Raw genomic sequence first — 27,493 nt, forward strand, 5'->3', positions numbered from 1 at the left:
TGCTGATTGACCAGTAGCTGATTGCTGATTGACCAGTAGCTGATTGCTGATTGACCAGTAGCTGATTGCTGATTGACCAGTAGCTGATTACTGATTGACCAGTAGCTGATTGCTGATTGACCAGTAGCTGATTGCTGATTGACCAGTAGCTGATTACTGATTGACCAGTAGCTGATTGCTGATTGATAAGTAGCTGATTGCTGATTGATCAGTAGCTGATTGCTGATTGTTCACTAGACTGATCACTAATCGTCCAGTAGCTGATAACTGAATGGTTACCTGATTACTGATTGGTAGTCAGGAGCTGATTACTGAATGGATTACAAACTTGCTGATGACTTGTTTGAAGGGGTATTCGCAACTTTAAACGAATATTAAAGGGCCATTTGCAACTTTAGTTAATCTTTATTAAAGGAACATTAAGGTGTAAAGCAGTATGCAGACTTTTTATTGTACGTAAAATATTGTATGTAACATATCTACGTTATTTAATCTATTGCCATTATATTTCCAGTAATGTTTAAGTTCTAACGAATGTTTGATGACGTAAAATCGATAATATATTTCTGCTAGATATCATATGTAACATATTATTGATTTTTCGTCATCAAACATTCGTTAGAACTTAAACATTACTGGAAATAGAATGGCAATAGATTAAATAACGTAGATATGTTACATACAATATTGTACGTCTAATACTCGGAAATCTGAGGAGCGCTTTAGACGTTGATTGACTTATTTAAAGGGGTATTCGGAACTTTAAAGTTATAAAATCTAAATTAAATGAATATCAAAGGAGTTGTTTAAAGGGGCATTTGCAACTTTGGAGTTAAACTCTAAATTAAAATGAGAGTACTATAATATTTTTGTTTGCAAGTATCAAGAATGGTGTGAGGCTTTCTTTAAAGACATATTCTGTGATTTGCTCATCCGGATCCGGATGATCGAAAAATGATCAAAATTCAGATTTCGGCAACTTTGTTAGCGTCATAGATGTGCTAACAGTAACATACTATATAAAATACTAGTGGTTAAGCCAAAGGCCGAGTATTAAAGACAAATGTGGCTTCAACTTGATTAATACGGCTTTTTTGCGAATTTTTCGTTTAGAAAAATATACCTATTATATACCACTATCTCACTTTATTAATTCACATCTTTTCATATGAAGCAACACCAGTAACTACGTTCCAATATTCATCATAATTTTCCACAAAAGAAACGCTATTATTTTGGAATTAAATCTAATACTGGAACTTACTTTTTGCAACTATTGCGACGTTGCGTCTGGAACCACCAGACTTCATCAGGCAACTGACCCGTTGGACTGGTCACCAGTATTTTCCAGTATTAGATTTAATTCCAAAACTTGTTTGAAACTACTGGATGACTAAGAACATTCACTCATTTGTCAAACGCTAGTATTATCAACAGCTATAATGAATCTTTTTCATGTAATATTTTGGAAATTGCCTAAAATGACTTAATATTCTAGATATGCCTACTGGTTATAAAATTATTTCTTATTTAATATGCATTGTATACTTTGAATTTTGCATTGGTAAATCTTGTATTTTCTCTACTTACAAGGCTTGTTTGTCTTTGTTCGTTTTTTTCCTAATGTATTAAATTTTGTTTTGCTTATTGTAAAATTGAAACACTATGTATAGGGTGCCACGTCATCACGCTGTGCGTTTGGTGGCATCCTCATCCTCTGTTTCTCATACTTTTGTCATATAATTTAAAATGTTCCACACTGTTTTATACAAGAAAATATTATTCTGTATTATGTTAACATGTATTTTGAATGGATGAAATAAACTGAACTGAACTGAACTGAACTGAACTGAGCAATAGAGTGATCACGTTTCGGTTTTATAAAATGTATAAAAATTTTTTTTAAAACACTGGGGCAGTAGCGTATAGCCCTTTTTAAACGGGCGCGCGCCCCTGGTAAAAAAAAAAAGAGAGAAGAGAAATGGAAGAAAGGTAGAAAAGAAACGATTGTATTCATGTGATTTTGACGAAATTAATCTCATACTTTGACCATTTAAGCTTCAATGTTTTATATATATATTTTCATGAACCTTTCCTAGCTCACAAAAACATTTGCGCCCCCCCGTTGCGGAATTTCTGTATGTCTGGTGCATGTTTTTTGGCTATACCTCGTACATACTAAAATTATTCCGATAAATAAAACTTCCGTGTCAGTTCGGGGGCACTGCTAATTCAAAGACGTCTCTGATATCAAAGACGGGTCAGTGATTTCACATACGGGGGTCTGTGATATCACATACGTCGTGCTTTTTTGACAGTTCGGCGTTAGATGCAGCACATCGGCACGAAGGTGAATGTATCAGAACATGCTTTCCTATGTTTAGGAAATATCTATCTGTGCAAACATCATATCTATCTGTGCAAATTCTGACAAATGGTCTCAGAAAATACTTAGATTGCAAAATCGAGCCATTTACGGCCCAATTCAACGTTTTGAAGTAAAAAAATCCCATTTCATGGGGGGAGGGTGAATATTTTGGCAAGGCAAAAATGAGGGACAAGGAATTTTTGCCAGTCAACGAGGGGAAGGGAGCGATTTTTGGCACGTATTGTGGCGGCACGCTGGCGGCACCTTTTCAAAAATATGTTCAAAAATTACTTGGGGAAAAATGGTAGGCCCCTACGGAAACGTTCAGGCCTAACCTCGTGGCCTGACTCCTCTGGTACACATGCATGGGATGAATTTGGATAAATATGGACACTTGTATTTTATTAATAAGGGTGGGGTTATGTTATGATCAGGTGGCTCAAAATAGATCAACAAATTACGGTAAACCAGGCGCGTACCCATGGGGTGAGGCTTTGTGGCATGCAGCCCCCGGTTCTTAAAAAAGAGGGAGACAGAGAGAGAAGGGAGAGGGAAGAGCGGGTGGGAAGAGGAAGGGGGGGGACAGAGCAGTGGCATAGCCAGGCCCGTACGCATTATTTCTTTTAGGGGGTGCTGATTTTAAAGGGGACCTTTTTCCAGGGGTGGTGCGATTTTGTAAAAAGTGGACCTTCTACCCAAAACTTTGGACTTTTTTGACTAAAAAAGCATAAAAAAACCTATTTTTTCCCTTTTGCCACACTGCACCCCCCCCCTGCGTACGGGCCTGGGCAAAGCCAGTGGGGCAGTAAGGTATACAGACAGTGCCCCCTAAAAAATCGAAGGGACGGAAAAGGGAGGGAAAAGGAAAAGGCCTACTTTTTCGGTCTAATTTCCCAAAAATTGAAAGAAAGAAATATCCCGAAAACTGAAAACAAATATAAAATAATACCAATACCGGAAATGTTACAAAAATCGGCACAAAATATTAGCAAAACTGGGATGAAAATTTTGTTTTGCCACAGCCACCCAGCCTCATTTCAATGTCCGGGCATTTTTAGGCAAAAGAAAGGCAGAAAAGTGGAAAGAAAACAAGGAAGAAAAGAAGAATAGTACGATCTGAGTTATTGCGCATCATATGTTCATGCTTGAAATTTGTGACACGGAAATCGCATCCACTGGAAATCCGTTCTAAAAATACATATTATGCATTAGCATGACATGATTATAATGGCCTATAGGCTATGCTTAATCATGATGGTCGGAAAAATAAGTTAACAAAATGTTGCACCAAATGGCTTTTAGTTTGAGGATAATACCCCCCCCCCCCACAACTCGGGTCCGTTGAAATCTATTATGCCGAAAATAATACCAATAAATAAGTGTAAACTTTTACACAAAATGACTTTATTGTGTCTTTCATTAATTTTTTGAAAAGTTCCCCAACTTCTGAGAGAGCACATCCCCCTCGCTCAGGTACCCTTCTCCGTCAAAAAGAAAAGGCTAACTTGCAAGTATCCATATAGGCCTAATTGAGCAGGTTCATACCCATAACATTTGCGGCCCAGAAGTCAGGTCCGCAGGAAATTTGTTATGAATTACAGGCCTATCTTTCATAGATATATGCCTATAGGCCTATTATAGCAGATCCCCCTCAAGCACCCCTTGCGTTAAACAAAAAAAAAGGCTACACTTAGGCTGAATTGTAGGAGTTATTGAGCACAAGTAGGCCTATTCACTAAAATTTGCAGCTCAGTTGGAAATCTGTAAAAAGTATATGCTCCGAAAATAACCAATAAACATGTTGCACCAAATGGCTCTATTGGGGCCTTCACATTAAAAAAAAAATGTCTAATTCGGAGGGGTGAGGGGGCACATCGCCCCTCAGACAACCCTAGCGGCGCTGCCACGCCGATGTTTAACATTTTGAAATTTTGTTCAGTTCAGCCCCCGGCGGTCTCGGAATCTAGAAACGCCCTGTAAATAATAACGATGATAATAATTTTGGGAAATAAAAATGTATTAATGAAATAGTGAATAAAAATGTTTCTATATAGTTTCTTCTTGGTATTCAGCATCGAAGTGGTTACGTAATTCTCTTGGTTACCGGATCACGCTACTTTGGTATGCCTTCGAGTGCCATATACTTTATGTGGTGATCATTTCGATCGTGGTTCATTACTCTAGCGCGTGATCCCGTTGACATAGTAACATTACGTAACTTCGATACTGAATTGGTTGAAATTGTTTCCATGAGTCGGGGCCTGAACAATTAATTTACTACTCCCCATATAATGTTGCAGTTCAAGTATAAATACTCTATGAAATATTAATGTAAAAGTTTTGGTGCATTCATCACCACATGTTGAGTTTTGATGTGTACGGAGAAATGAAAGTCTGCAAAATGTCGTCGAGGAAGCACAGTTATTCTGCAGCATTTAAGCTCAAAGTTATGAAAAAGAGCAACAAAATTTCTTTTAGCATTCCCCGATTTCGCACGTTTAATATAAAGAGTGTACCCCGAGCCTGTGCTTTAATTCATGAATTGGATAGTAAAATTAGCAGGCACTCAACTTGGGCTAGCTACAACCCTGATTAGGCCTACTCGCAAAATTATTCCCGCTGCGCCGGTTCACGTTCACCAACATTTACTAATATCGTTTGCGGCTGGGTTTTGAGACTAGGGAGTATGTGATTTATGAGACGTCTCTGAATTATGATACTGTCAGGTGTCTCGGCACTGAAGAGTCTTTGATATCAGAGACGTCTTTGAATTAGCAGTGCCCCCGAACTGGTGTTTGCGAATTATGCATGATTATGTGTATTACGTTGCTCCATAGGCACCGTGTTTGATATTTCTGTTAACCAGAACGTATAAATACAAATTTGAAGATATTTTTTCAAGCGAATGGATCTGCAAGAACTTTTTGGCACATAAACAATATAGCCAGAGCTTTCCCGTATTGATATTTTGAGATATGCAAACGTAAATTACTCGTAAATTAATGTGCGAAAGTTGTTCTTTCTTTCCAGTTAAGCGTAACAGGTGCATACCATTAAACAAATTATTTATAAAAGAAAAGAACAAAATAAATATATTTACTCAAAACAATCAGTGTGTGGAATGTGTATGATATTTGTATGATACTAGAAGGAACAGCAATTTAAAACTTCAGGATTGATGAAATAGTTGTATAATACTGCTGATATTGGCATTGAAGAAGTAGCTATCTGCTGCTGATATTGATTTTCATGAAGTAGCTCTCTACTGTTGATATTGGTTTTGATGAAGTAGCTAACTGCTAATATTGGTTTTGAAGAAGAAGCTATCCACTGCTGATATTGGTGTTGATGAAGTAGTTATCTACTACCGATTTAGGTTTAGTAGCTATCTACTGCTGATATTGGTTTTGATGAAGTAGCTATCCATTGCTGATATTGGTATTGATGAGGTAGCTATCATCTGCTGATATTGGTATTGATGAAGTGGCTATCTACTGCTGATATTGGTATTGATGAAGTAGCTATCTATTGCTGAGATTGGTTTTAATGAAGTAGCTATCTACTGCTGATATTGGTTTTGATGAAGTAGCTATTTACTGCTGATATTGGATTTATAATTTTTTACAACTTGTGAATCACAAAGTCATATCTTAAAATACTGTCAATCAAAATGAACCAAACTTACACACAGGATTACCCTTATACTCTACTCAAAAACATGTCAGTAACCAAGCAGTTGTCCAACTGACACAACAGCAAAATGCACTGTCATTGGACAGCTTCCTGGACTTCCTTGACTTTCACAGCCCAACATTTGGCACCCATCACAAAAAATCTTTGAGAATGTACACAAGATCCTTGCACAGATGATAAAACGGTGCTGCTTTCTGCTTTCCATACACTTTTTTCATGAAACAGGGCTGGGCTGTGAATGTGGTCCAGGAAGCTGTCCCATGTCAGTGCATTTTGCTGTTGTGTCAGTTGGATAACTGCTTGGTTACTGACATGTGTTAAGAGTAGAGTATTGAAGTAAACCTGTGTGTAATTTTGGTTCAATTTGATGGACAGGATTTCAAGATATGACCTTGTGAAAAATTATAAGTTTCTTTTTGAGCTCAGTTTATATACTGCTGGTATTGATAAAGTAGCTATATACTGCTAATATTGGAATCGAAGAAGTAGCTTTCTACTGCTGATATTGGTTTTGATGAAGTAGCTCTCTACTGCTGATATTGGTTTTGATGAAGTAGCTATCTACTGCTGATATTGGGTTTGATGAAGTAGCTATCTACTGCTGACATTGGTGTTGATGAAGTAGTTATCTACTACTAATATTGGTTTTGATTTAGTAACTATCTACTGCTGATATTGGTATTGGTGAAGTAGCTATCTACTGCTGTATAGCTATCTATGCTGATATTGGTATTGGTGAAGTAGTTATCTACTGCTGATATTGCTATTGATGAAGTAGCTATTTACTGCTGATATTGGTATTGATGAAGTAGCTATCTATCTATCTGATATTATATTGATGATATTGGTTTTCATGAAGTAACTTTTTCTGATATTGGTATTGATGAAGTAGTTATCTGTTGCTGATATTGGTTTTGATGAAATAGCTATCTACTGCTAATATTGGTTTTGATGAAATAGCTATCTATCTATCCTGATATTGGCATTGAAGTAGAATCTATCTACTGCTGATATTGGTATTGATTAAGTAACTAAATTATATACTGCTGGTATTGAAGAAGTAGCTACTGTTGATAGTGGTGTCGATGAAGTAGCTATCAACTGCTGATACTGGTTTTGATGAAGTACCTATCTACTGCTGATATTGGTATTGAAGTAGTACCTATCTACTGCTGATAGTGGTAATGATGAAATAGCAATCTATTGCTGATATTGGTTTTGATGAAGTAGCTGTCTACTGCTGATATTGGTTTTGATGAAGTAGCTATCTACTGCTGATATTGGTATTGATGAAGTAGCTATCTACTGCTGATGTCGATATTGATGAAGTAGCCAACTACTGCTGATATTGGTGTTGATGAAGTAGCTATCTACTGCTGACATTTGTATTATTGAAGCAGCTATCTACTTCTGATATTGGTATTGACGAAGTAGCTATGAAATGCTGATATTGACATTTTAAATAACAATAGCTACTACTCCGGCGCTTACAAACATCTTTGTTTAAACTCACTCTGTAGGCCTAACTACTAAAATATGTTTAAGGGTCTAATTATAGGTTTAAGCATATTGTAGTGGGGTTCTTTTATGTTTGAGTCTGTCTAAGATATGTTTTTCCTCATTTCTTTTCAGTTGAAAGTGAACCACATAACAATTGCCCTTTGCAATCGGTGTAAAAGGACAACGTACTGATCTATTGTCAACGCGACTCAGGTAGAGTCGTTCTTAACCATTCACCTGATCACTAATTTAAGTAATTAATGTCAAGGTCAGAAGTCTCGTTGAAGTTTAATATTAATTTATTCAGCAAAATTAGCAAAAAAAATTACACATGCATGAAACGGTATAGCTTTCCAAAACATATTTAGACCTATACTCAATTCAACGTAGGAAAGAAAAACCAAACATGTCGTAACCTTGTAAGATGTTTAAAATACAAATTATAATGAACATATTTACTGATATTATATATAATGATAATAATAAAATAATAATAATAATAATAATAATAACAATAACAACAACAACAACAACAACAACAACAACAACAACAACAACAACAACAACAATAATAATAATAATAATAATAAGTTGTAAGACTGAGTAGGTCTGTAATTTCTATTCGTGTTTTCATAACTTAAGATCCGTCCAATCTTCCAACAAATTTGACAAATTATGTAAAGTTAAAGGATCTGTCACCCACCTTTACACCAGACACACCAAATTGCATTCTGAATGCGAGGAATGCCCTGATGGTATCAAATAATTTGGATTTTTTTTTTAGAAATTCCCAATATAATTATTAAAAGATTACATTTTAGACATTTAACAGTACTCGAAGTAAACTATATCAAATCTAATGATATGTGCTTTAATTGTATGTAGCTGGGATGAAAAGTCTTTTATGATGATTTGATATCAGGAGGACGTTCTTCGTATTCATAATGCAATTTGGCGTGTCTGGTGTTCCTTTGTATTTTATCTGAACCCCGGGATCTGGGATCTGAACATATTTGAAAAGAGTTTCCTTCATGTGAGTCGGGTCACTCACAAGGAAGTTATACATTGAAAAGATATTAAATCATGACTGAATAGCGACCATGAGATGGCACAATATCGTTTTAATTTGTTTGTGAAGTTCATGGGCCATTTGAACTTTAAGTTATTCGCTCCACTGGACACTGTGAAAGATATTCAGCAACTCGAAGGACGAAGCAGACACGGTACTTGCTGTAGATATTAGATAGCAATAGAGTAAACATTTGCAATTATTATCATAGTGACAGAACTCATCGAATGAAACGATATACCATGGTTTGTGTAAATTTGATAATACTACGATCGAAAGTAACCAACGTATTGGGGGCTGTGATTGGATTTACTTTATAAGCTTAATAGGTAAGTAACCATGCACAATTATTATTTTAAACGACTTTTAAATTACCATGATTACGCAGAGCGCCAGTCTTAGCCATAGTACAACTTTACAGGTTGTATCATGTATATCATGTAGGCATATAGCAATATAATGTATGTCCCACAGCCCTAGTAATACTAACTCTAACCCTAGTCGTACCCTGGTCGTACCCTAAACACTAACCCTATACTAGATGTAATCCCAACCACAGTTACCTTCCACAGAACACTTGATGTTGTACAATTCGAGGGTTGACAAACAGAAGGCCCGTAACTCACTTTTGGCCATTTTGAGATTTTGGTACCAAAATAGTCTGTAATACCCACAAATTCTTAAAATCATAAAGCCTTAACTCAATCAACTTCCTATTGCATCTATAGCACAATAATACTTGGTCACATTTCAAATGCAAAATATTATGTTACTCATTTTTCTCAAAAAAACTTTTTGAGTTAAGGCCTTCTGTTTGTCAACCCTCGAATTATTGTTTGTACTGACTTGGTCGAGCTGTCATGTTGAATAACAATCATAATAACTAAGGAATATTTTTGATACATATATTTCCTTATCTACATTAGTCTACATTTTCTTCACTTAAAAATTGACACGCAATTGAGTCGGCTTCTATGTTCATTGAGGTTAATTATTGTAGCTTACGCGTATGTGAAATACATAAATGTAAAAGGGGATTCCGAAGGGGTATAAACGGCGATATGCAAGGGTTACTTTGGAAAGATACGGAATCATTTTGCTTGATGTTGTACAATTCGAGGGTTGACAAACAGAAGGCCCGTAACTCACTTTTGGCCATTTTGAGATTTTGGTACCAAAATAGTCTGTAATACCCACAAATTCTTAAAATCATAAAGCCTTAACTCAATCAACTTCCTATTGCATCTATAGCACAATAATACTTGGTCACATTTCAAATGCAAAATATTATGTTACTCGTTTTTCTCATAAAAACTTTTTGAGTTAAGGCCTTCTGTTTGTCAACCCTCGAATTATTGTTTGTACTGACTTGGTCGAGCTGTCATGTTGAATAACAATCATAATAACTAAGGAATATTTTTGATCTATATATGTCCTTATCTACATTAGTCTACATTTTCTTCACTTAAAAATTGACACGCAATTGAGTCGGCTTCTATGTTCATTGAGGTTAATTATTGTAGCTTACGCGTATGTGAAATACATAAATGTAAAAGGGGATTCCGAAGGGGTATAAACGGCGATATGCAAGGGTTACTTTGGAAAGATACGGAATCATTTTGCTTGAAAGTATAAATCAGTATCTGATAGACCTATATAGATTTGAAATTATAGAATCATAAGTGACATACAAAGGCTGCTAAGTTACCCCCGTGCATACAGCAGTATTTATGGCAGCCGTTTTTCGGCAATTTTGCTATGTGATTTTTTAACTTTTCAAATTTAAAATTATCCTTGGGTGATATCTTCTTTGGTGAAATAAATCAATGCTGTTATTAACCTGATTATACAACAATAACTACAACATCAATAATAAACCCGACAACCATTATTAATTTTAAATCAAATTTGGGATAATTTCTGAATTAAATAATAAAAACCTGGGGAAACAATCACTGCAGTCACGATTCTATCAGATAAAAAGAAAGAAGTGAACAAGAAAGAAGACCGACAGAAAGAATGAAGGGAAAGAAAGAAGTGCCGACGAAAGAAAGAAAAAATGAGGGAAGAAAGAAAGAAGGAAATGAATGGGAATTTGACCACACAGGGACTCGAACCCGTAACCAATATTCAACGCTCAACAGTTTGAGTTGATCTCAAAGCGACTATAGACGAATCCAACGAGCCAAGTCATGGTCAGGATTTGGTCGGCCATCTTTGGGTCCCCGCAACACCAAAAAGCCGCTTAAAATCGATGTTAGATTCTTTTGTGTTGTAAACTGTCATCATTCTTTTGTCTACGTGTAACACGGGTGATAGAATGCAGTTTAAAATACCCTCCAAGGCCGCATTATGTCACATTTTAGGTAAGATTGAGCCGACGGGGACCCAACTTTGGCAGCAATTAAGGTATAGGAATGCGTGAAATTGGATTTGTCTATATGAATAGTGTCATTAAAGATGATATGATAAACAAGCTCGTCGCCTCTGAAATTTCGGACGTATCAATGGCGAAAAACCTCGTTTTTGCAACAGTAGCTTCAATTAGGAGTGAAAATGAAATGGGATAGTGAGTGGCAGGAAGTTGAGAAATAATGTATGTAGTCAAGATATCGAACATAACAAAACAGTTTTCGGTTATACAAGATTCTCCAAAATATTCCCAAAACTAGGCTTCTAAATTTTATTCGGTTCTGCATTTGGTTCTGATAAATGGCGACATTATTTCTTTGATCGGTTTCTAGCACAATACAAAAAAGGAGAAAGCATTTACTAGATCACAAGTAAGCATTGCTAGGCAAATAGACCCTAAGATCAGCAGCTCAAGGGGCAACCCCCTTTTCGCAACATTTCCCAAGCAAGTTTTAAGTCGGACCATCCTGAAGACTTTGAATTGCACGAGTTATAAGAGTTATCATGGTTATACGAGGTGGTATCCATACAAACTTGAGCACCGTCGTGGATTTTGCATTTGAATAATGTATATACCAATCACTGCACGCATGGTAAGTGAAACCGTGTGTAGCTACAAAAATGGTTGGTTTTATTCAAATAAGTATATTAAACTCGAGTTTGGTGTAAGCAAACATAACAATTCATATTTTAATTTAGACGTTCAGAATCTGCTCTTTTCGATGATATTTTCATTTACAGCGGTTATTTTCTAGATTTCGTACAAAAGCGCCACAAACATGAGTTTACTTCATTTTGAATCACCCTGTACGCATAGTCGGCAATGAATCCCTTATTGTTTCTTTTTTTTTTTCCATTCAACCTCAATAATGTTTATGACACAGTTATGCAGGTCGAGTTGCATTTTCTTGTTCCTTATTCTATTTATGGAATTTATTTAACAAAAGTCTTTTCATTTTTATTATAGTTGATGTTTGGTTTACGTGCATAGCGTGCATAGCATAGCGTGCATAGCATGTGATTTATTGGGTGGTGTTTTTTCTGACTTGCTTTATGTATTTTTTATTAGAAAATCAAACAAAATCTGTTTTCTCTTTTCAGATATTGGACTTGCTAATTATAAATGAGAAATATGCCAAGTTTTAAAACCGAAGGATAATGACCCTGATAATGCAAAGATACCTTCAAGCCGGGACCACTACCATTGGGCAGCCATTTATTGGGCACCAACGCTTTAACTTTTATATTCATGATTATTATATATGAATGAAGAGCCTTTCAATTTATTGAAAGTATAATAAACAACATTTCCAAATAAAGTTAAGACACAATAATGGATCAGAAGAAGAAGCCTCCAGTAGCTCTTCCTGTGAAAGATACAACGAAAAAGCTTTCACTAACTCGCACCCAGTCACCAGTATATGATGAACCTAGGCTTGGTAAGAAGAAAATGTTTAATTAAGAGTGCGGGAGATTTTGGGGTGTGTGGGGGTGTATGTGGAGGTGTGTGGGAATGGTTGAAAAGGTTCTGAAGATGTTCTAAAGTTGTCCTCTCAGTGATGTGATACAGAACCGTTTTCGGTTCTTTGGAGAACCTTTTTAAAGGGTTCTCTAAAATTAAAGAACTTTTTGAGAGGTTCAAGAGGGAGAGTTCTCCTGAGAGGACAAAAAAGGTTCTATTTAGTACCTTTATTTCTTTGAGTGTTGGGGTCAAAATAGCTGACTAAATTCGGCATAAAATATTTCCGTGTGCATCTTTCTACCTTTCAGACTACATAATATCTCATTTTGGTAAGTAGTTTTAAAATTCAATATTTGACAGGAGCGTTAAGGGGTACTACACCCTTCGATAAATTTGTGACTATTTTTGCACTTTTCTCAAAAACTAATAACACACTGGTAACAAAAGTTATGTATATTATAGGGGCAAGGAATCCAGTTACTACACTGAAATTTCAGTGACCCAAGACAAACGGTTCGTTATTTATGATAAGAAATGAGGTACCACTAGGATGTACCTCATTTCCTATCATATTTACTGAACCGCTTGTCTTGAGTCACTGAAATTTCAGTGTAGTAATTGGATTCATTGCCCCAATAATATACATAACTTTTGTTACCAGTGTGTTATTAGTTTTGAGAAAAATACAAAAATAGTCACAAATTTACCACAGGGGTGTAGTACCCCCTTAATAGCTGTTAATGATAATAACTTGTATGGTTTAAGTTTGCTTTAACCCTAACCGAACAATGCCTAGTTTTGCTCGAAAAATTTTCTCTTTCGTCAATTCACACGCTCTGAACACGAGTCAAATATTTTCTGAGGCTTTAGCAAAAGGATTGGGATGAGAATGAACATAATGATTTTGATGTTGTGATAAGTTTTTCAGTCAGAGTTGGGATTCAGATTGCGGTGGATTCCATATTCTAAAGTTATTCTTGTGACAAAGTCTGTTGTTTTTGATGGAAAATAAATCAATTTAAATTTTGAATCCAGGAATTGGTGGCGGAGATGAAGACCATCCAACTGACTTTAATGATGGTTACTTGGAACCCATTCAAATAGTGGCACCATCGAATTCCGCTATATATTCGACACACCCAATTGCGGGGCCATCGGGTGACGAAGATTATGACGAGCCGAGACAAATAAATGTTCAGGGTGCTCCAAGTGGCACCAATTACAAGAAAGGGCGAAACTCTTCTGGAGAGAAATTTCGTAATTTCCTCAAAGGATTGACCAGAAATCAGGCACAAAAACCAAGTGGTCATATTTACGCCGAACCCAATCAATTTGAAGGAACAAGGTATCCCCCAGGGATAGTGGGAGCTCCAGGAGGATATATTGACCTTGAATCTGGTGATGACAAATACTCAGAATTTGTCACATCAGGAGGCGCTATTTATTCAAACGATTCAAGAAATCCATCCCAAGACCCTGTTCTCCAGTCTAATGATAGACATGTTTCAAGATCGGAACGTGTGACAGAATGTTGGAGACGTGTATCGCAACGTATGACAGAATATTTCAGACGTTTATCAGAACTGATGCCAACGTTTATATCAGGACGGTCCAAACGATGGATCCTAGGTTTAGTTGCAATTGTCATATTGTTGGTTCTCATCATGATAGTTTTAGCTGTGTATTATGCAGGATTCAACGGTAAGTCGGAGGCAAGGAGGCATTTAATCATAAAAACGCCCTTTTTGACAGGTTCTTGATGATATTCTAAGATGTATATAAAGATATTTTACAATGGCTCTGTGCACCTTAGATGAAATAATCTATCAATGAATTCAAATATTGCACGTGCAGTTTGAAAGTACCATTGACACAAAGTCATATTAACTCAAGAACCACAAGACCCGCTGAGCTGAGGAAAGAGCGTTTCTTCTATCCTCCTCTTCCTCTTCCTCTTCTTCTATTCTTTCCCTTTTCCTTTTTCTTCTTCTTCCTCCTCTTCTTCCTTTTTCCTCCTCTTTTTTATTAAACTTCTCACATCTTCACACCTCCACCTCCTTTTTATCTGCTTCGTTTAGGCCCCACTCGTGAATGTATGTTTTAAGAATCCAGCTTGCTGAGTTTCTCCTATACGTAAAACGCTTTACCATTTACTATCGCTCTAGATCAAGATTTCTCAGCTAGTTCTTGTCCTGCCAATCAATCTGGGCGTGCCAGTATCGGACAATCAGAGATCCAAGTCAGTTGGAACGAAAATTCACGACAGCTGAGAGGGCTGGCAAGAAGTCATAAATCGGGCGACACCTTTCCTGCGGGGAAGACTACGGTTGTGACCTACGCCGAGGAGGATGAGGTTGTATGTAATTTCACTGTTACAGTCGAGGCAGAAGGTAAGATGTGGTAATTATGATGTTGAATTTATACTTCAGTTATAGCGTTGAGCGACTAAAATTTGATAAATGAGACAATATCGAATTTCGTATCAATAACCTTACAAGTCGAATATTATTTGTTATTAACGTGTGACAGAATTATTCATTATGATTAGACTTTTCAAAATGAAAAAAACAAACAAAGCAAAACAAAAAACTGATAAACTTTTACAAAAACTTTTTCAGGTCGACCTCCAAACCAAATCGTTGTAGATCGCGTCACATCAACAACATTATTCATATCATGGGCCGTATTAAGCGACGTAAGTCCAACAATAGATGTCTCTTACGGGATTTATACTGAAGATGAATACGGTGACAGACAGACCTATCTTGATGCCGCGAGGAGACCGGCTGGAAGTGGACTCCGTGCCTTAGCCTACAATCTGACAGGATTGACTCCTGGTTATGGCTATAATATTGTGGTGTCTAGCTCTGAATCGGTAGCAGGCATATCTGGTTTTGTGCGAACAGGTGGGTATGAAGAAGAAATATGAGGGATGAAATCAAAACTCGACCGGCGGCCCGTCCAGTTGGAGCCGAATTTTATTTTTTGCAAACAATGGAATGCGGTTCAACAGCCGATAACCGCGGTCGAGTTTTGATTTCATCCCTAAGTTGAATTTAATGTTTTTCCTGTCAAGTTACTATTTATCTTTTTGGAGCTGAGTCAGTTACAGTTGAACATGTTTAACGAGGGTGTAGACTATAAAATAATGGACCCCTCCCATTCAGGTAACCCCCTTTGAAATTCATAGCCCCTGTGAGGAAGATTAGGGCCAAGTCTTCTATAATGCATATGGGATTGAACTGGAATATCACAATTCCTTTTGGTGAAAACTACAGCTGTGAGTCGCTTATACCTGATACGAAAAACTACTTCCAACATTATAGGTATAAACCAGGGTAAATTACTCGTAGTATCTTTGGTTTACAATAATTGCACCATCAATCCCCTCTTCTCTTGTGAACTAACTCTATCTACTGCTGATGAGAGCATGCAACTAAATTGCTTTCTACTGCTGATAGCAAATTAATTAACTATCTACTGCTGATAGCATCGATTTTACTATCTAATGCTATCTACTGCGGATAGCTAATTTACTATCTGCTGCTGGTAGTAAATTCCAAATTGCTATCTACTGCTGATAACAAATGACATTAACTATATATTACTGCTGATAGCGCGAATTTACTCTCTACTCTAGCTTATAGCAAAGCAAATTTACTACGCTGATATCAAATTTGCTTTGTACTGTTGATAGCAAATTTATTAACTACTGCTGAGGGCTAATTTGCTACCTACTGCTGATAGTAAATTTATTATTTATCGCTACTGATAGCAAATTTACTATCTGTTGCTGATAGAAAACTTACTGCTGGTAGCACATTTACTGCAAACTGCTTATAGCAAATTAAAATATCTATCGCTGATAGCAAATTCATCGTCTATACTAATTAGAGCAGCAAATTTATTATCTACTGCTAATGAGCAAATTTGATATCCATTGGTGATAAGAAACTTACTAGATTATCTAGAGCTGATAGCAAATTTACTAACTATTGCTGTTAGCAAATTTACTATCTGCTGCTTGATAGCATATTTGCTATCTACTGCTGATAACAAACGTACTATCTACTGCTTACTGCTGACAACAAATTTGATATCTATACTGCTAATAGTAAGTTTGCTATCTACTGCTGATAGCAAATTTGCTATCTACCGCTGCTAGCAAATGTGCTCTCTACTGCTGATAGCAAATTTGCTATCTACCGCTGCTAGCAAATTTGCTCTCTACTGCTGATAGCAAATTTACTATCTTCTGCTGAGAGCATACTTACCATCTACTGCTGACGGCATATTTAATATCTACTCCTGATAGCAAATTCATTTTTACTACTGGTAGCAAACTTACTTTCTACTACTGATAGCAAATTTACTATCTAGTGCTAATAGTAAATTGACTATCTGCTGCTAAGAACAGATTTGCTAGCTAGGGCTGATAGCAAAGTTACTATATACTGCAGATAGCAAACTTACTATCTTCTACTGACAGTAAATTTACTATCTACTGCTAATATCAAATTAGCTGACAGCAAATTTACCATTCACTATTTACTGCTGATAGCACAGTTAGTATGGTATCTATTGTTGTACCAAATTGTAAATCTCTATTGCTGATGGCAAATTAACTTTCTATTGCTGATAGCAAAGCAAATTTACTATCTACTGCTGATAGCAAATTTGCTATCTACTGCTGATAGCAAATTTGCTATCTACTGCTGATAGCAAATTTACTATCTACTGCTGATAGCAAATTTACTATCTTCTGGTGATAGCAAACTTACTATCTTCTGGTGACAGCAAATTTAGTTTCTATTGCTGATACAAATTTACTATCTGCTGCTGATAGAGAATTTACTATCTACTGCTGATAACATATTTACTATCAACCGCTGATAGCAAATTCACTATTTATCACTGGTAGCAAACTTACTTTCTACTGCTGATATGAAGTTTGCTCTCTACTGCTGATAGCAAATTTACTATCTACTGCTGATAGCAAATTTGCTATCTACTGCTGATAGCAAACTTGCTATCTGTTGTTGACAGCATATTTATCATCTGCTACTATTTATTAATTGTAGTAAATTTACTTTCTACTGCTGATAGCAAATTTACTATCTACTGCTATAAATGTACTATCTACTGCTGATAACAAATTTGTACTATCCACTGCTGACATCAATTACTATTTGATATACGATATTGCTGATTTCAAACTTACTATATATTGCTATACCAAATTGATATCTACTTACTATCTACAGCTGATAGCAAATTTACTACTGCTGATAGCAAATTTACTACTGCTGATAGCAAATTTACTATTGCCGATAGCAAATTTACTATCTACATCTGATAGCAAATTTGCTATCCACTGCTGACATCAAATTTACTATTTGATATACGATATTGCTGATTTTAAACTTACTATATTGCTATACCAAATTGATATCTACTTACAATCTGCAGCTGATAGCAAATTTACTACTGCTGATAACAAATTTACTACTGCTGATAGCAAATTTACTACTGCTGATAGCAAATTTACTACTGCTGATAGCAAATTTACTACTGCTGATAGCAAATTTACTACTGCTGATAGCAAATTTACTACTGCTGATAGCAAATTTACTACTGCTGATAGCAAATTTACTACTGCTGATAGCAAATTTACTACTGCTGATAGCAAATTTACTATCTACTGCTGATAGCAAATTTACTATCTACTGCTGATAGCAAATTTACTATCTACAGCTGATAGCAAATTTGCTATCTACTGCTGAGAGCATATTTGATATCTACAGCTGATAACAAATTTACTATCTACTGCTGATAGCAAATTTGCTATCTATTGCTGATAGCAACTTTGCTATCTACTGCTGATAGCAAATTTGCTATCTACTGCTGATAGCAAATTTACTATCTTCTGGTGATAGCAAACTTACTATCTTCTGGTGACAGCAAATTTAGTTTCTATTGCTGATACAAATTTACTATCTGCTGCTGATAGAGAATTTACTATCTACTGCTGATAACATATTTACTATCAACCGCTGATAGCAAATTCACTATTTATCACTGGTAGCAAACTTACTTTCTACTGCTGATATCAAATTTGCTCTCTACTGCTGATAGCAAATTTACTATCTACTGCTGATCGCAAACTTGCTATCTGTTGTTGACAGCATATTTATCATCTGCTACTATTTATTACTTGTAGTAAACTTACTTTCTACTGCTGATAGCAAATTGACTATCTACTGCTATAAATGTACTATCTACTGCTGATAACAAATTTGTACTATCCACTGCTGACATCAATTACTATTTGATATACGATATTGCTGATTTCAAACTTACTATATATTGCTATACCAAATTGATATATACTTACTATCTGCAGCTGATAGCAAATTTACTACTGCTGATAGCAAATTTACTACTACTGATAGCAAATTTACTACTACTGATAGCAAATTTACTATTGCCGATAGCAAATTTACTATCTACATCTGATAGCAAATTTGCTATCCACTGCTGACATCAAATTTACTATTTGATATACGATATTGCTGATTTTAAACTTACTATATTGCTATACCAAATTGATATCTACTTACAATCTGCAGCTGATAGCAAATTTACTACTGCTGATAACAAATTTACTACTGCTGATAGCAAATATACTACTGCTGATAGCAAATTTACTACTGCTGATAGCAAATTTACTACTGCTGATAGCAAATTTACTATCTACTGCTGATAGCAAATTTACTATCTACTGCTGATAGCAAATTTACTATCTACTGCTGATAGCAAATTTACTACTGCTGATAGCAAATTTACTACTGCTGATAGCAAATTTACTATCTACTGCTGATAGCAAATTTACTATCTACTGCTGATAGCAAATTTACTATCTACTGCTGATAGCAAATTTACTATCTACTGCTGACAGCATATTTGATATCTACAGCTGATAACAAATTTACTATCTACTGCTGATAGCAAATTTGCTATCTATTGCTGATAGCAAATTTGCTATCTACTGCTGATAGCAAATTTGCTATCTACTGCTGATAGCAAATTTACTATCTACTACTGATAGCAAATTTACTATCTACTGCTGATAGCAAATTTGCTATCTACTGCTGACAGCATATTTGCTATCTGCAGCTGATAGCAAATTTACTATCTACTGCTGATAGCAAATTTACTATCTACTCTAGTAGTAAATTTCTATCTACTGCTTATAGCAGCGACGTTAGCTAAAGTTACTCTCTACTGCTGACAGCAAATTTACCATCTACTGCTGATAGCAAATTTACTATCTACTGCTGATATTAAAGGCCCATTCAGTGATTTGCTCATGTGCTAACATAGCCTGCTAGTGGTTCAACCGAAAGCCGTATATTTAAGACAAAAAAAAGGCATTTTACATGAATCTGTAATTTATATACTGACAGTATATAAATTAGCTATACGTGTATTTGAATGGGACTTCAACTTAGGTTAATGGTGGTATTTTCTTCGTTTTTTCTTTTTGCCAAATTTTGCATTTCAAAATTATCAAATGACAATTTGAATGACTTATTTAATTAATTTGAATGACTTCACTTTTAACCAATTTATAAACAATTTTATAATGTATTTTTTACATTTTCGCTGGGATCACTGAATGGGACTTTAAATCTACTGTTTACTGCTGGTAACAAACATACTTTAAACTGCGGGTAGCAAAGTTACTATCTACTGCTAATAGTAAATTTACTATCTGCTGCTAATAACAAAACTATTAAATACCTTTACACTTTGATTACAGTACCGAATCAACCGGGCGATATTACAATAAACCAGGTTAGCTCGAAATCTATCCGGATTAGCTGGGTGGCATCTGAAGGATTCCTTCACAAATATCGAATAACTTACAAGGCAGCTGGCAACAACGACATCATTCTAGCTGGTTTGGTTGCTAGGTCTGTGACCGATTATGCCATCTTGGGCTTGATGGAAACAACCGACTATGAGGTCTTTGTTGAAGCGATCAGCGGAAACAGAGCAAGCAAGCCTCGGGGTACTGAGAGGGTGATGACACGTGAGTGTATTGGCGTTTATTGTTTGTGTATTTGTTTGCAGGTAGTCTGTTCACTTGTCATTCATTCCTTCGAGTTGTTATGAAAATTGGTATGCCTCAAGGTTCAATATTGGGACCCTTATTGTTTATACATCATAAACCGCGATTTGGACCTTGGGCTATCTGTATTAATTGTGCGTAGTAGTATTATAGTAAAATTTGTTTGTAGATTGCTTATTTAACGGGGCATTCCGTCTTTCATCGTTTTATTTCATCTTCTCACTCTCTTCCAGATCCTACTTTTTTGCAAACAAGAGAAATAAACACCGCTTTTATAACTGTTGGTTTGCCTGAATCCGATGAAAGACTGTGGCTTCAAATTCATGGCGAGAAGAACCTACAGTAAGGAATAGGTGTTACTGTATTTCGTATAGTTAATATGGCTGCTTGTGTCGTTGTTATTATATATAAAGTCATTATAATTGTTGTTTCAATAGTTGCGTTCATGTTTTTTAGACTTTTTTGTTTCATAATTGTTATTATCCTACCAATCTATAGGCCTACCCCTACCGTGCAGTATCATGATATGTATTGTATACTACATGTGGTACTTAATATTCAATGCATTCCATTATTTCCATTCATACTAAAATGTTCTCGCATTCATTATCAATGCAGGTTTACTGTGGAACTACCTGGTCCTGATATATATATAAATCCTGACGGTGAGGTCGAACACCACATGTTTTTGAATCTCGTACCTGGAACTTTGTACCGTATTCAAATATCCAAACTTCCAGGTGGAGAAAACCCAACATTACTTGATGTCTTATACGCCAGAACAGGTATATAATAGCCCGGGAGTGGAATTAATTATTGGTTACTATTATACTAGTCTGTTTATGTGCAGGGTATAAACGATCAGGATTTCCTCCGATTTGTCCCCCGATATTAACGAGTTGAAGGAGTTTAAAGAATGATAGGCCTAAATGCTGCATTTTCCGAATCCTGCAATGTCATGAATGAGGAATTTCATTATTGCACGATTGGAAGTTCTCCAATTTCGTGGGGGCCCGGGGTAGGGGGTAGGGGGTCTATGTGGGATGCTTCTGTGAATCAAGACGTAGAAATAATGAAGTGCGTCTGTACTTGCAGAGTAAAGTAAAAAATCCTTTAAAAAGGAACCCGGTGCGTCCAAATGGGTGCTTTGATGAGATGTGCTGAAATATAACCGTTATAAAAAGTTTCTTCTTTAAAACAATTTTAACATTAGCATAGTAAGCAAAGAAAGATTATGAAATGTAGTAAAGCATATCTATTGCAATGGGAGAGGTGTAAAATCGTACTGGATGCAAGGGCCAAGAGGATTGGCTATTAATATCCGATATTAATGCAATTCTATTTCAGTTCCGAACCCTCCTGAATCTGTCAGCGCCGCGACGCCTGAAATCACAATGAATAAAATAACCCAAACATCAATCCAATGGCGAGCACCTACATCGGTTGGTATATACGATGGATTTTTGGTGGCGTATGTACCCAGCGATGGTCATCAAACTTCTCCCATACAAGTAGATAAAACTAGTCAGCAGGTCACTATTGATGGACTCGATGCTGGACAGAAGGACTACATGGTAACAGTCAAGACTTTTTCTGGAATGGATTACTTGTTACGGACAGAGAGCAACGCAGTATCATGGACGTTTACAGGTATTGGTTTTTGTCCGAGTTAATCAGTTTGTAAGTAAAACAAATTGTCAAATATGTCAAAATAATGATTATTATTTTAAGAAATCTACTTTCATATGAAATCATAACTCGACCAGTGGTTGACCGGCTGTTACCGGCGGCCGCACCGCGTTCCATTGTTTAGAATAGAAACCGGCCGCAACCGGACGGCTGGTCGAATTTTGGTTTCATCCAATGTTTTTTTCATCGATTGGTAGTTCAGTTCTAATTGTTTTATTGTTAAACTTTTAGTTCCAGGAATACCAGAGAACGATTTCATCGTCAGGAGAATTACCAACACTACTATCAAACTTATTTGGAACATTGACGCCCGCATTGACGACATCCTTACAAACCAAAAACCAAAGATCATTTTACAATCATCCAGCGGAATCCATCAAAAAGATGTTGTACTCTCTGATAAGGCAGATAACTCTTACACCTTTACCGGTCTGACACCAGGGCAAACTTACAACGTAACTGGCGTGACAACGACGGGCAACAAATTTGCCACAGCAACTGTAACCACAGGTTTGTAATGCAGTGAGAAATTGGTCATGAATGTATCTGTGGTAATTGAATTATGTGATTTATAGTAAAATTTCATCACAAAACATCGTATTTATGTGCAGGTGGTGGCCTTATAATACCAGCACAAAATTATGCATTACCGAGAGTGTAAAATATTATTGTATTAACTCTGTTGCAATTGTGGCATTTTTGGCCTGGTACATGTACACTCTATAAAAAAAAAATCCATAGTAGTTGTAGGACTATTCGGTGTTGAATGCTTTTACGCAGGTAAGCATTCGACAGCAAATAAAAATCGCCTGAAATAGACCAATCTTAACCTTCCCTAACCCCTTTCTGGTTTTTGCCTATATGTGAAAGGAAAGAAGGGCGGAACTTAGAAGATGAAGAGTAGCCTAAAGTTGTTCTAACCAGTTCGGTTTAAACTGACCCCTAAGGTGCAGAGGACAAGACCATAATAAAAATTCCCTTTAAAAGGGAAGGCCAGCCTTAATGCAGAAGAGGTCTTGTAAATAGTTTGGGTCACCGTGAAAGGCATTTTTTAGGATCACGCTTACATCCATGTTACATGACAGTTCACCAAACCATCAATGGTGAGAACATGCACACTGAACAGCAAAAAGCATTAACTCCTATAACTCCTGTCAACTCTTTAATTCATAAATTGTTCTGTATTTTTGTCTTTACTGCTTTTTACCCATGCTTATTATTAAAATCAAGAAATACACTGCAGTTGTTAGTTAATTCGCTATGTAAACTCAACTTGCATGCACATTTTATTTTAAAATGATTTTATATTATTTCGCAATGTATAGTTTACTATAAAGTAGATAGTGGCAAGCACATGATAAAGGACTGATCATTCACTACAATCTTCACTTTTAAACTGTATTTTTTGAATGTGTTGATTAGTCCGAAACTCCTGCAAAGCTATGGACATGGCATCTTACCTACTCCATTCTGTAATAGTCTGCATTGTGTGTTTTCTCAGTCTTCAATCATTTTGTTGAATGTAATTTTATGAATCAAATAAAAAAGATAGAAAGTGGCCTCACTTTAGTTATGTGTCATTTTACAGTATTTATAATTTATAAAGTAAGACAATAATTTATTTATTTTCTATAAGTGCATGTCAAAATATGGGATATATTGTTCAATATTATAGCTAGCCCTAAAACTTTATTTTCCATCAGATTTTTCCCGTTGAAAAGACAAAACTGATGTTAAAGATAGCAATAATATCATCAATAACATTTTGAGTCAATCCATAAAACGATACAGGATAGGATAGATAATTACTTTGACTGTGGTCCATATAATGAAGATTTTGATTCTACAACATTATTAGATCTGTTATCAACATATCAATTATGCACTCACAGGCAACCAAACATCATGCTATGCTCAGTAATCCACTGATAGTGATATGACCTCGTTCCAGTGATCATTCCCGGCTAATTACTAATTGTTGACCATGTCCTTTCTTTGATATGCTGTGTGATTGCTGAACAAGTTTGTGTTTAAATGTGTAGGCCTAACCTATGATAATTTTTTAAGTCATAATTAATTCAAACATAACTTTGGCAATACTCAATCGTTTTCGTTCGTTGAAACGGCAAAACATACTTTCTTTTCCTTGCAAATCTAATTAGCAGACATCAAAAACATTTCCACCACAAGAAAAAAAAAAAAAAATTCATACCAATAGAAGAAGGCTATAATCTTAGCTAATCTTTAGTGTACACAAATCCCATCTCAGAAATAGGTACCAGCCCTATGGGCTGGCGAAAAATGAGCAGGATTTGAATGATCATGTTGTATCCTTTTTCAATAGTATACTATATTCTTTTAATGATTAATTTTTGTCGACAATTGATCCATGCTTGTCGACAATCGGGAAAATTGCTTTGTCGACAATATTGTCGACAACAGCCTTGTCGACACCAGCTGCAGTCACTTAACAGTTGCCGTACTCTTTGTCATTGCAGTACCAAACCCAGTGTCAGGACTGCGAGTTAAACAAAGTACACCCAACTCAATCACTCTGCAGTGGGACACATTGGAGGGACCGTACAGTAAATTTGAGGTAGTCTGTACAACCGGTACCAATAGTCAACACAAAACAAGCATGACAGAACTTGAAATAAGAGATTTATCTGCGAATACAGAATACACATTTTCCGTCGTCACTATTTCAGGAGACAGAGGAAGTAATGCAGTGGTAATAACAGAATATACAAGTAAGTTTGGTTTCATTAGTTTGGTTTAAAGAGGAATCCCCACCAAAGCAGTTCCTCTGGGGTGAACCAAACCTGCCTGGTTATCAAATTAATCGGTCACAAGGTTATCTCTTAATTTGACAGGTGCTAATTGATGCAATAACATTAAAACATCAATTAGCACCTGTCAAATTCAGAGATAAACTTGTCACTGATTAATTTGATAACCAGGTTTACTTCACCCCAAAAGAACTGCTCTGGTGGGGCTTCCTCTTTAAGATGCGGCAACTAAATGGCGAATTATACTAAACAAGAACATAATTATGATTGATGTGGCTGTTACCCATACCCGTCAAAATAGATCATCCTTTTGGAACTTCATTTTAATTGAAATCTCATAAATAAATGGATACTTTCCTCTATTTCAATATTGATTGATTGTGCTTATTGACTGATTGGTTGGTTAATTAATTTGATTATCTGATTGATTGATTAATTGATTGATTAATTGATTGATATATTTATTTATTGGTTGGTTGATTGATTAATCGATTGATATATTTATTGATTGATCGATCGACTTTTGTGTTTTCTATATACAGCATCACCACCACCGTCACGCAAATAACAGCAGGATTTCAACATGAAGCGGACACGTATCTGAAACCTCTCGATTATAGGAAACCGGACAATATTTACCCAAGCAAAACATTGTAGCGCTGGCTTTTTTTTATGTTGATCTCGAGTTTTTGAAATCTGCATTTCTGGCTTTGTGTTTTTAAGTCGTCATCAAAAGTGTTTTGATCAGGGGCGTAGCCAGCTTTCTTTGGTCGGGGGAAATAAAAACTTCGGGGGCAAAACCGAAAGTATTTTTAGAGAGACTGTACATAAGTCTGTGAGCTTCCAAATGGCTTTATTGGGACAATGTACATGTGACGTGCGTAAACATTTGGTATTTTACACTACTTTGGCCCGTGATCGGGGTGAATTTTGGTGAGAAACGGGCTCGTTGCCCCTTTCCTTTTCCTTTGCCTTCCCAATTTGCTCATGTTCATTTTTTGTCAAAGGGGCACTTGCCTCTTGCATTTGTTCCCTCTTTCCCCGCTGGCTTCGCGACAGGTTTTGATTGTATTTCAAACGTATAACGTACCACAATTAATGTATATAATAATTCAAACAGGAGACGAGGATTGAAAACAATACACAGACATCATTCTGTAAAGTTATTATTTGTATATCAGAAAATAAAATAAGCCTGGACGTGAAAACCCCCTTTTGCATTGAGGAGTAGATAGAAATTGTGAGTTATAATTAATGTATTGGAGTAGTAGCGTCGCATCATGATACCTTTTACGGCGAATCTTTCGTATCAAATTTTGTGGATTCTGATGATCGATCATTGACCGATGGATGATGAGCAGTGCGCGACCAACAAGGCCGGACAGGGCACGCCGGCAACCGGCAGGTGTAAAAGACTGATCACTGATTGCTGACCACTGACCACTGATTGTTGATTGGTCACACTCTAAATTTTGCAACGGATATTATGTAATAGTCACCTCATGCTGCTCACCGACCTGGTTACGTTACTGTGGGGTGGCATTCCATTCTTCAAAAAGGATTCGTCGCAGGTCATTCAATACGGTGGTTGCATATGGGCTTCTCTGGCACGCACAGCACGATCAAGCTGGTCCCACAAATGTTCAATCGGGTTGAGGTCTGGCCCCCGGGTCTGGCCGGATGGCCGACCATTTTTTCTCTACTCCCATATTCTGTAGGTAGTCGTTGACTACCGTGGCTATGTGGGGCGAGCGGTGTCATCTTGGAGGATTGCATTTATGATGAGGTCCCAGATTGTGAAGATATGGGATTGCAGCTTGCTGCACAGAATAATGGTCAATTTGGCAAATTCTTTTTGAGACCCCACTACATTCACAAGGCGTGTACTCAGCCGTGAAGAATGTTATTGTTTCCAATGGGGTGTCATTGTAAAGGGGAGTATTGTAGCTATCCATTGATGTGCAACACGATATGAATATGTCACAAATAATTTGAGATACAGATGCTTGAAAAAACTTTCCAAACTTTTGTTGAGGAGTTTAGTTGTGAACAAATGGTTGAACCCTTTGTTGCACTCTCTTGATACTATAAACCTGTGTACATACAGTGCCTATATGACAATATAAATCCAATAAAACGGTCATAGGTGTCAATTGTCTTTTGGAAAGGGCTCGTAATTGGTAAAAGTAATTTCTTGGCTATTTATATTGCGCTATTAACATAATAATTGTCCCGAAAATACAAACGCATACTTTTCGGGACAACTATATGTGTTAGTGCCGAAAATACATGGTGTAATTTGTATAAAGAGCAAAGAAATTGACTTCTAACAATTACGATCCCTTTACCAAAAGACTAACTTTGACACATGGTCATT

The 27,493-nt window shown here is 36.3% G+C and overlaps 1 protein-coding gene across 1 annotated transcript; it reads left to right on the plus strand.

Moving 5' to 3' along the window:
- Window positions 1-8,712: 8,712 nt before the first annotated feature.
- On the plus strand, window positions 8,713-26,589 carry LOC140155387 (fibronectin-like). The gene is made up of 12 exons (XM_072178217.1): window positions 8,713-8,959; window positions 12,144-12,481; window positions 13,540-14,205; window positions 14,670-14,894; window positions 15,123-15,410; window positions 20,327-20,599; window positions 20,872-20,980; window positions 21,257-21,423; window positions 21,986-22,288; window positions 22,559-22,837; window positions 24,826-25,077; window positions 25,659-26,589. Exons 2-12 carry the CDS (start codon window positions 12,376-12,378, stop codon window positions 25,682-25,684), a joined length of 2,694 nt encoding a protein of 897 aa, XP_072034318.1. The 5' UTR covers window positions 8,713-8,959; window positions 12,144-12,375; the 3' UTR covers window positions 25,685-26,589.
- Window positions 26,590-27,493: the final 904 nt, after the last annotated feature.

This window comes from Amphiura filiformis, chromosome 6 (genome assembly GCF_039555335.1).
Source record: "Amphiura filiformis chromosome 6, Afil_fr2py, whole genome shotgun sequence".
NCBI lineage: Eukaryota > Metazoa > Echinodermata > Ophiuroidea > Amphilepidida > Amphiuridae > Amphiura > Amphiura filiformis.

Bases quoted from the DNA above. Each gene is read 5' to 3' on its own strand.
- LOC140155387 (XM_072178217.1), top strand. From the start codon at position 12,376: ATGGATCAGAAGAAGAAGCCTCCAGTAGCTCTTCCTGTGAAAGATACA. The intron at 14,895-15,122 runs GTAAGATGTGGT...AAACTTTTTCAG, and splicing joins TGTTACAGTCGAGGCAGAAG to GTCGACCTCCAAACCAAATC. The intron at 22,838-24,825 runs GTTTGTAATGCA...TTGTCATTGCAG, and splicing joins CACAGCAACTGTAACCACAG to TACCAAACCCAGTGTCAGGA.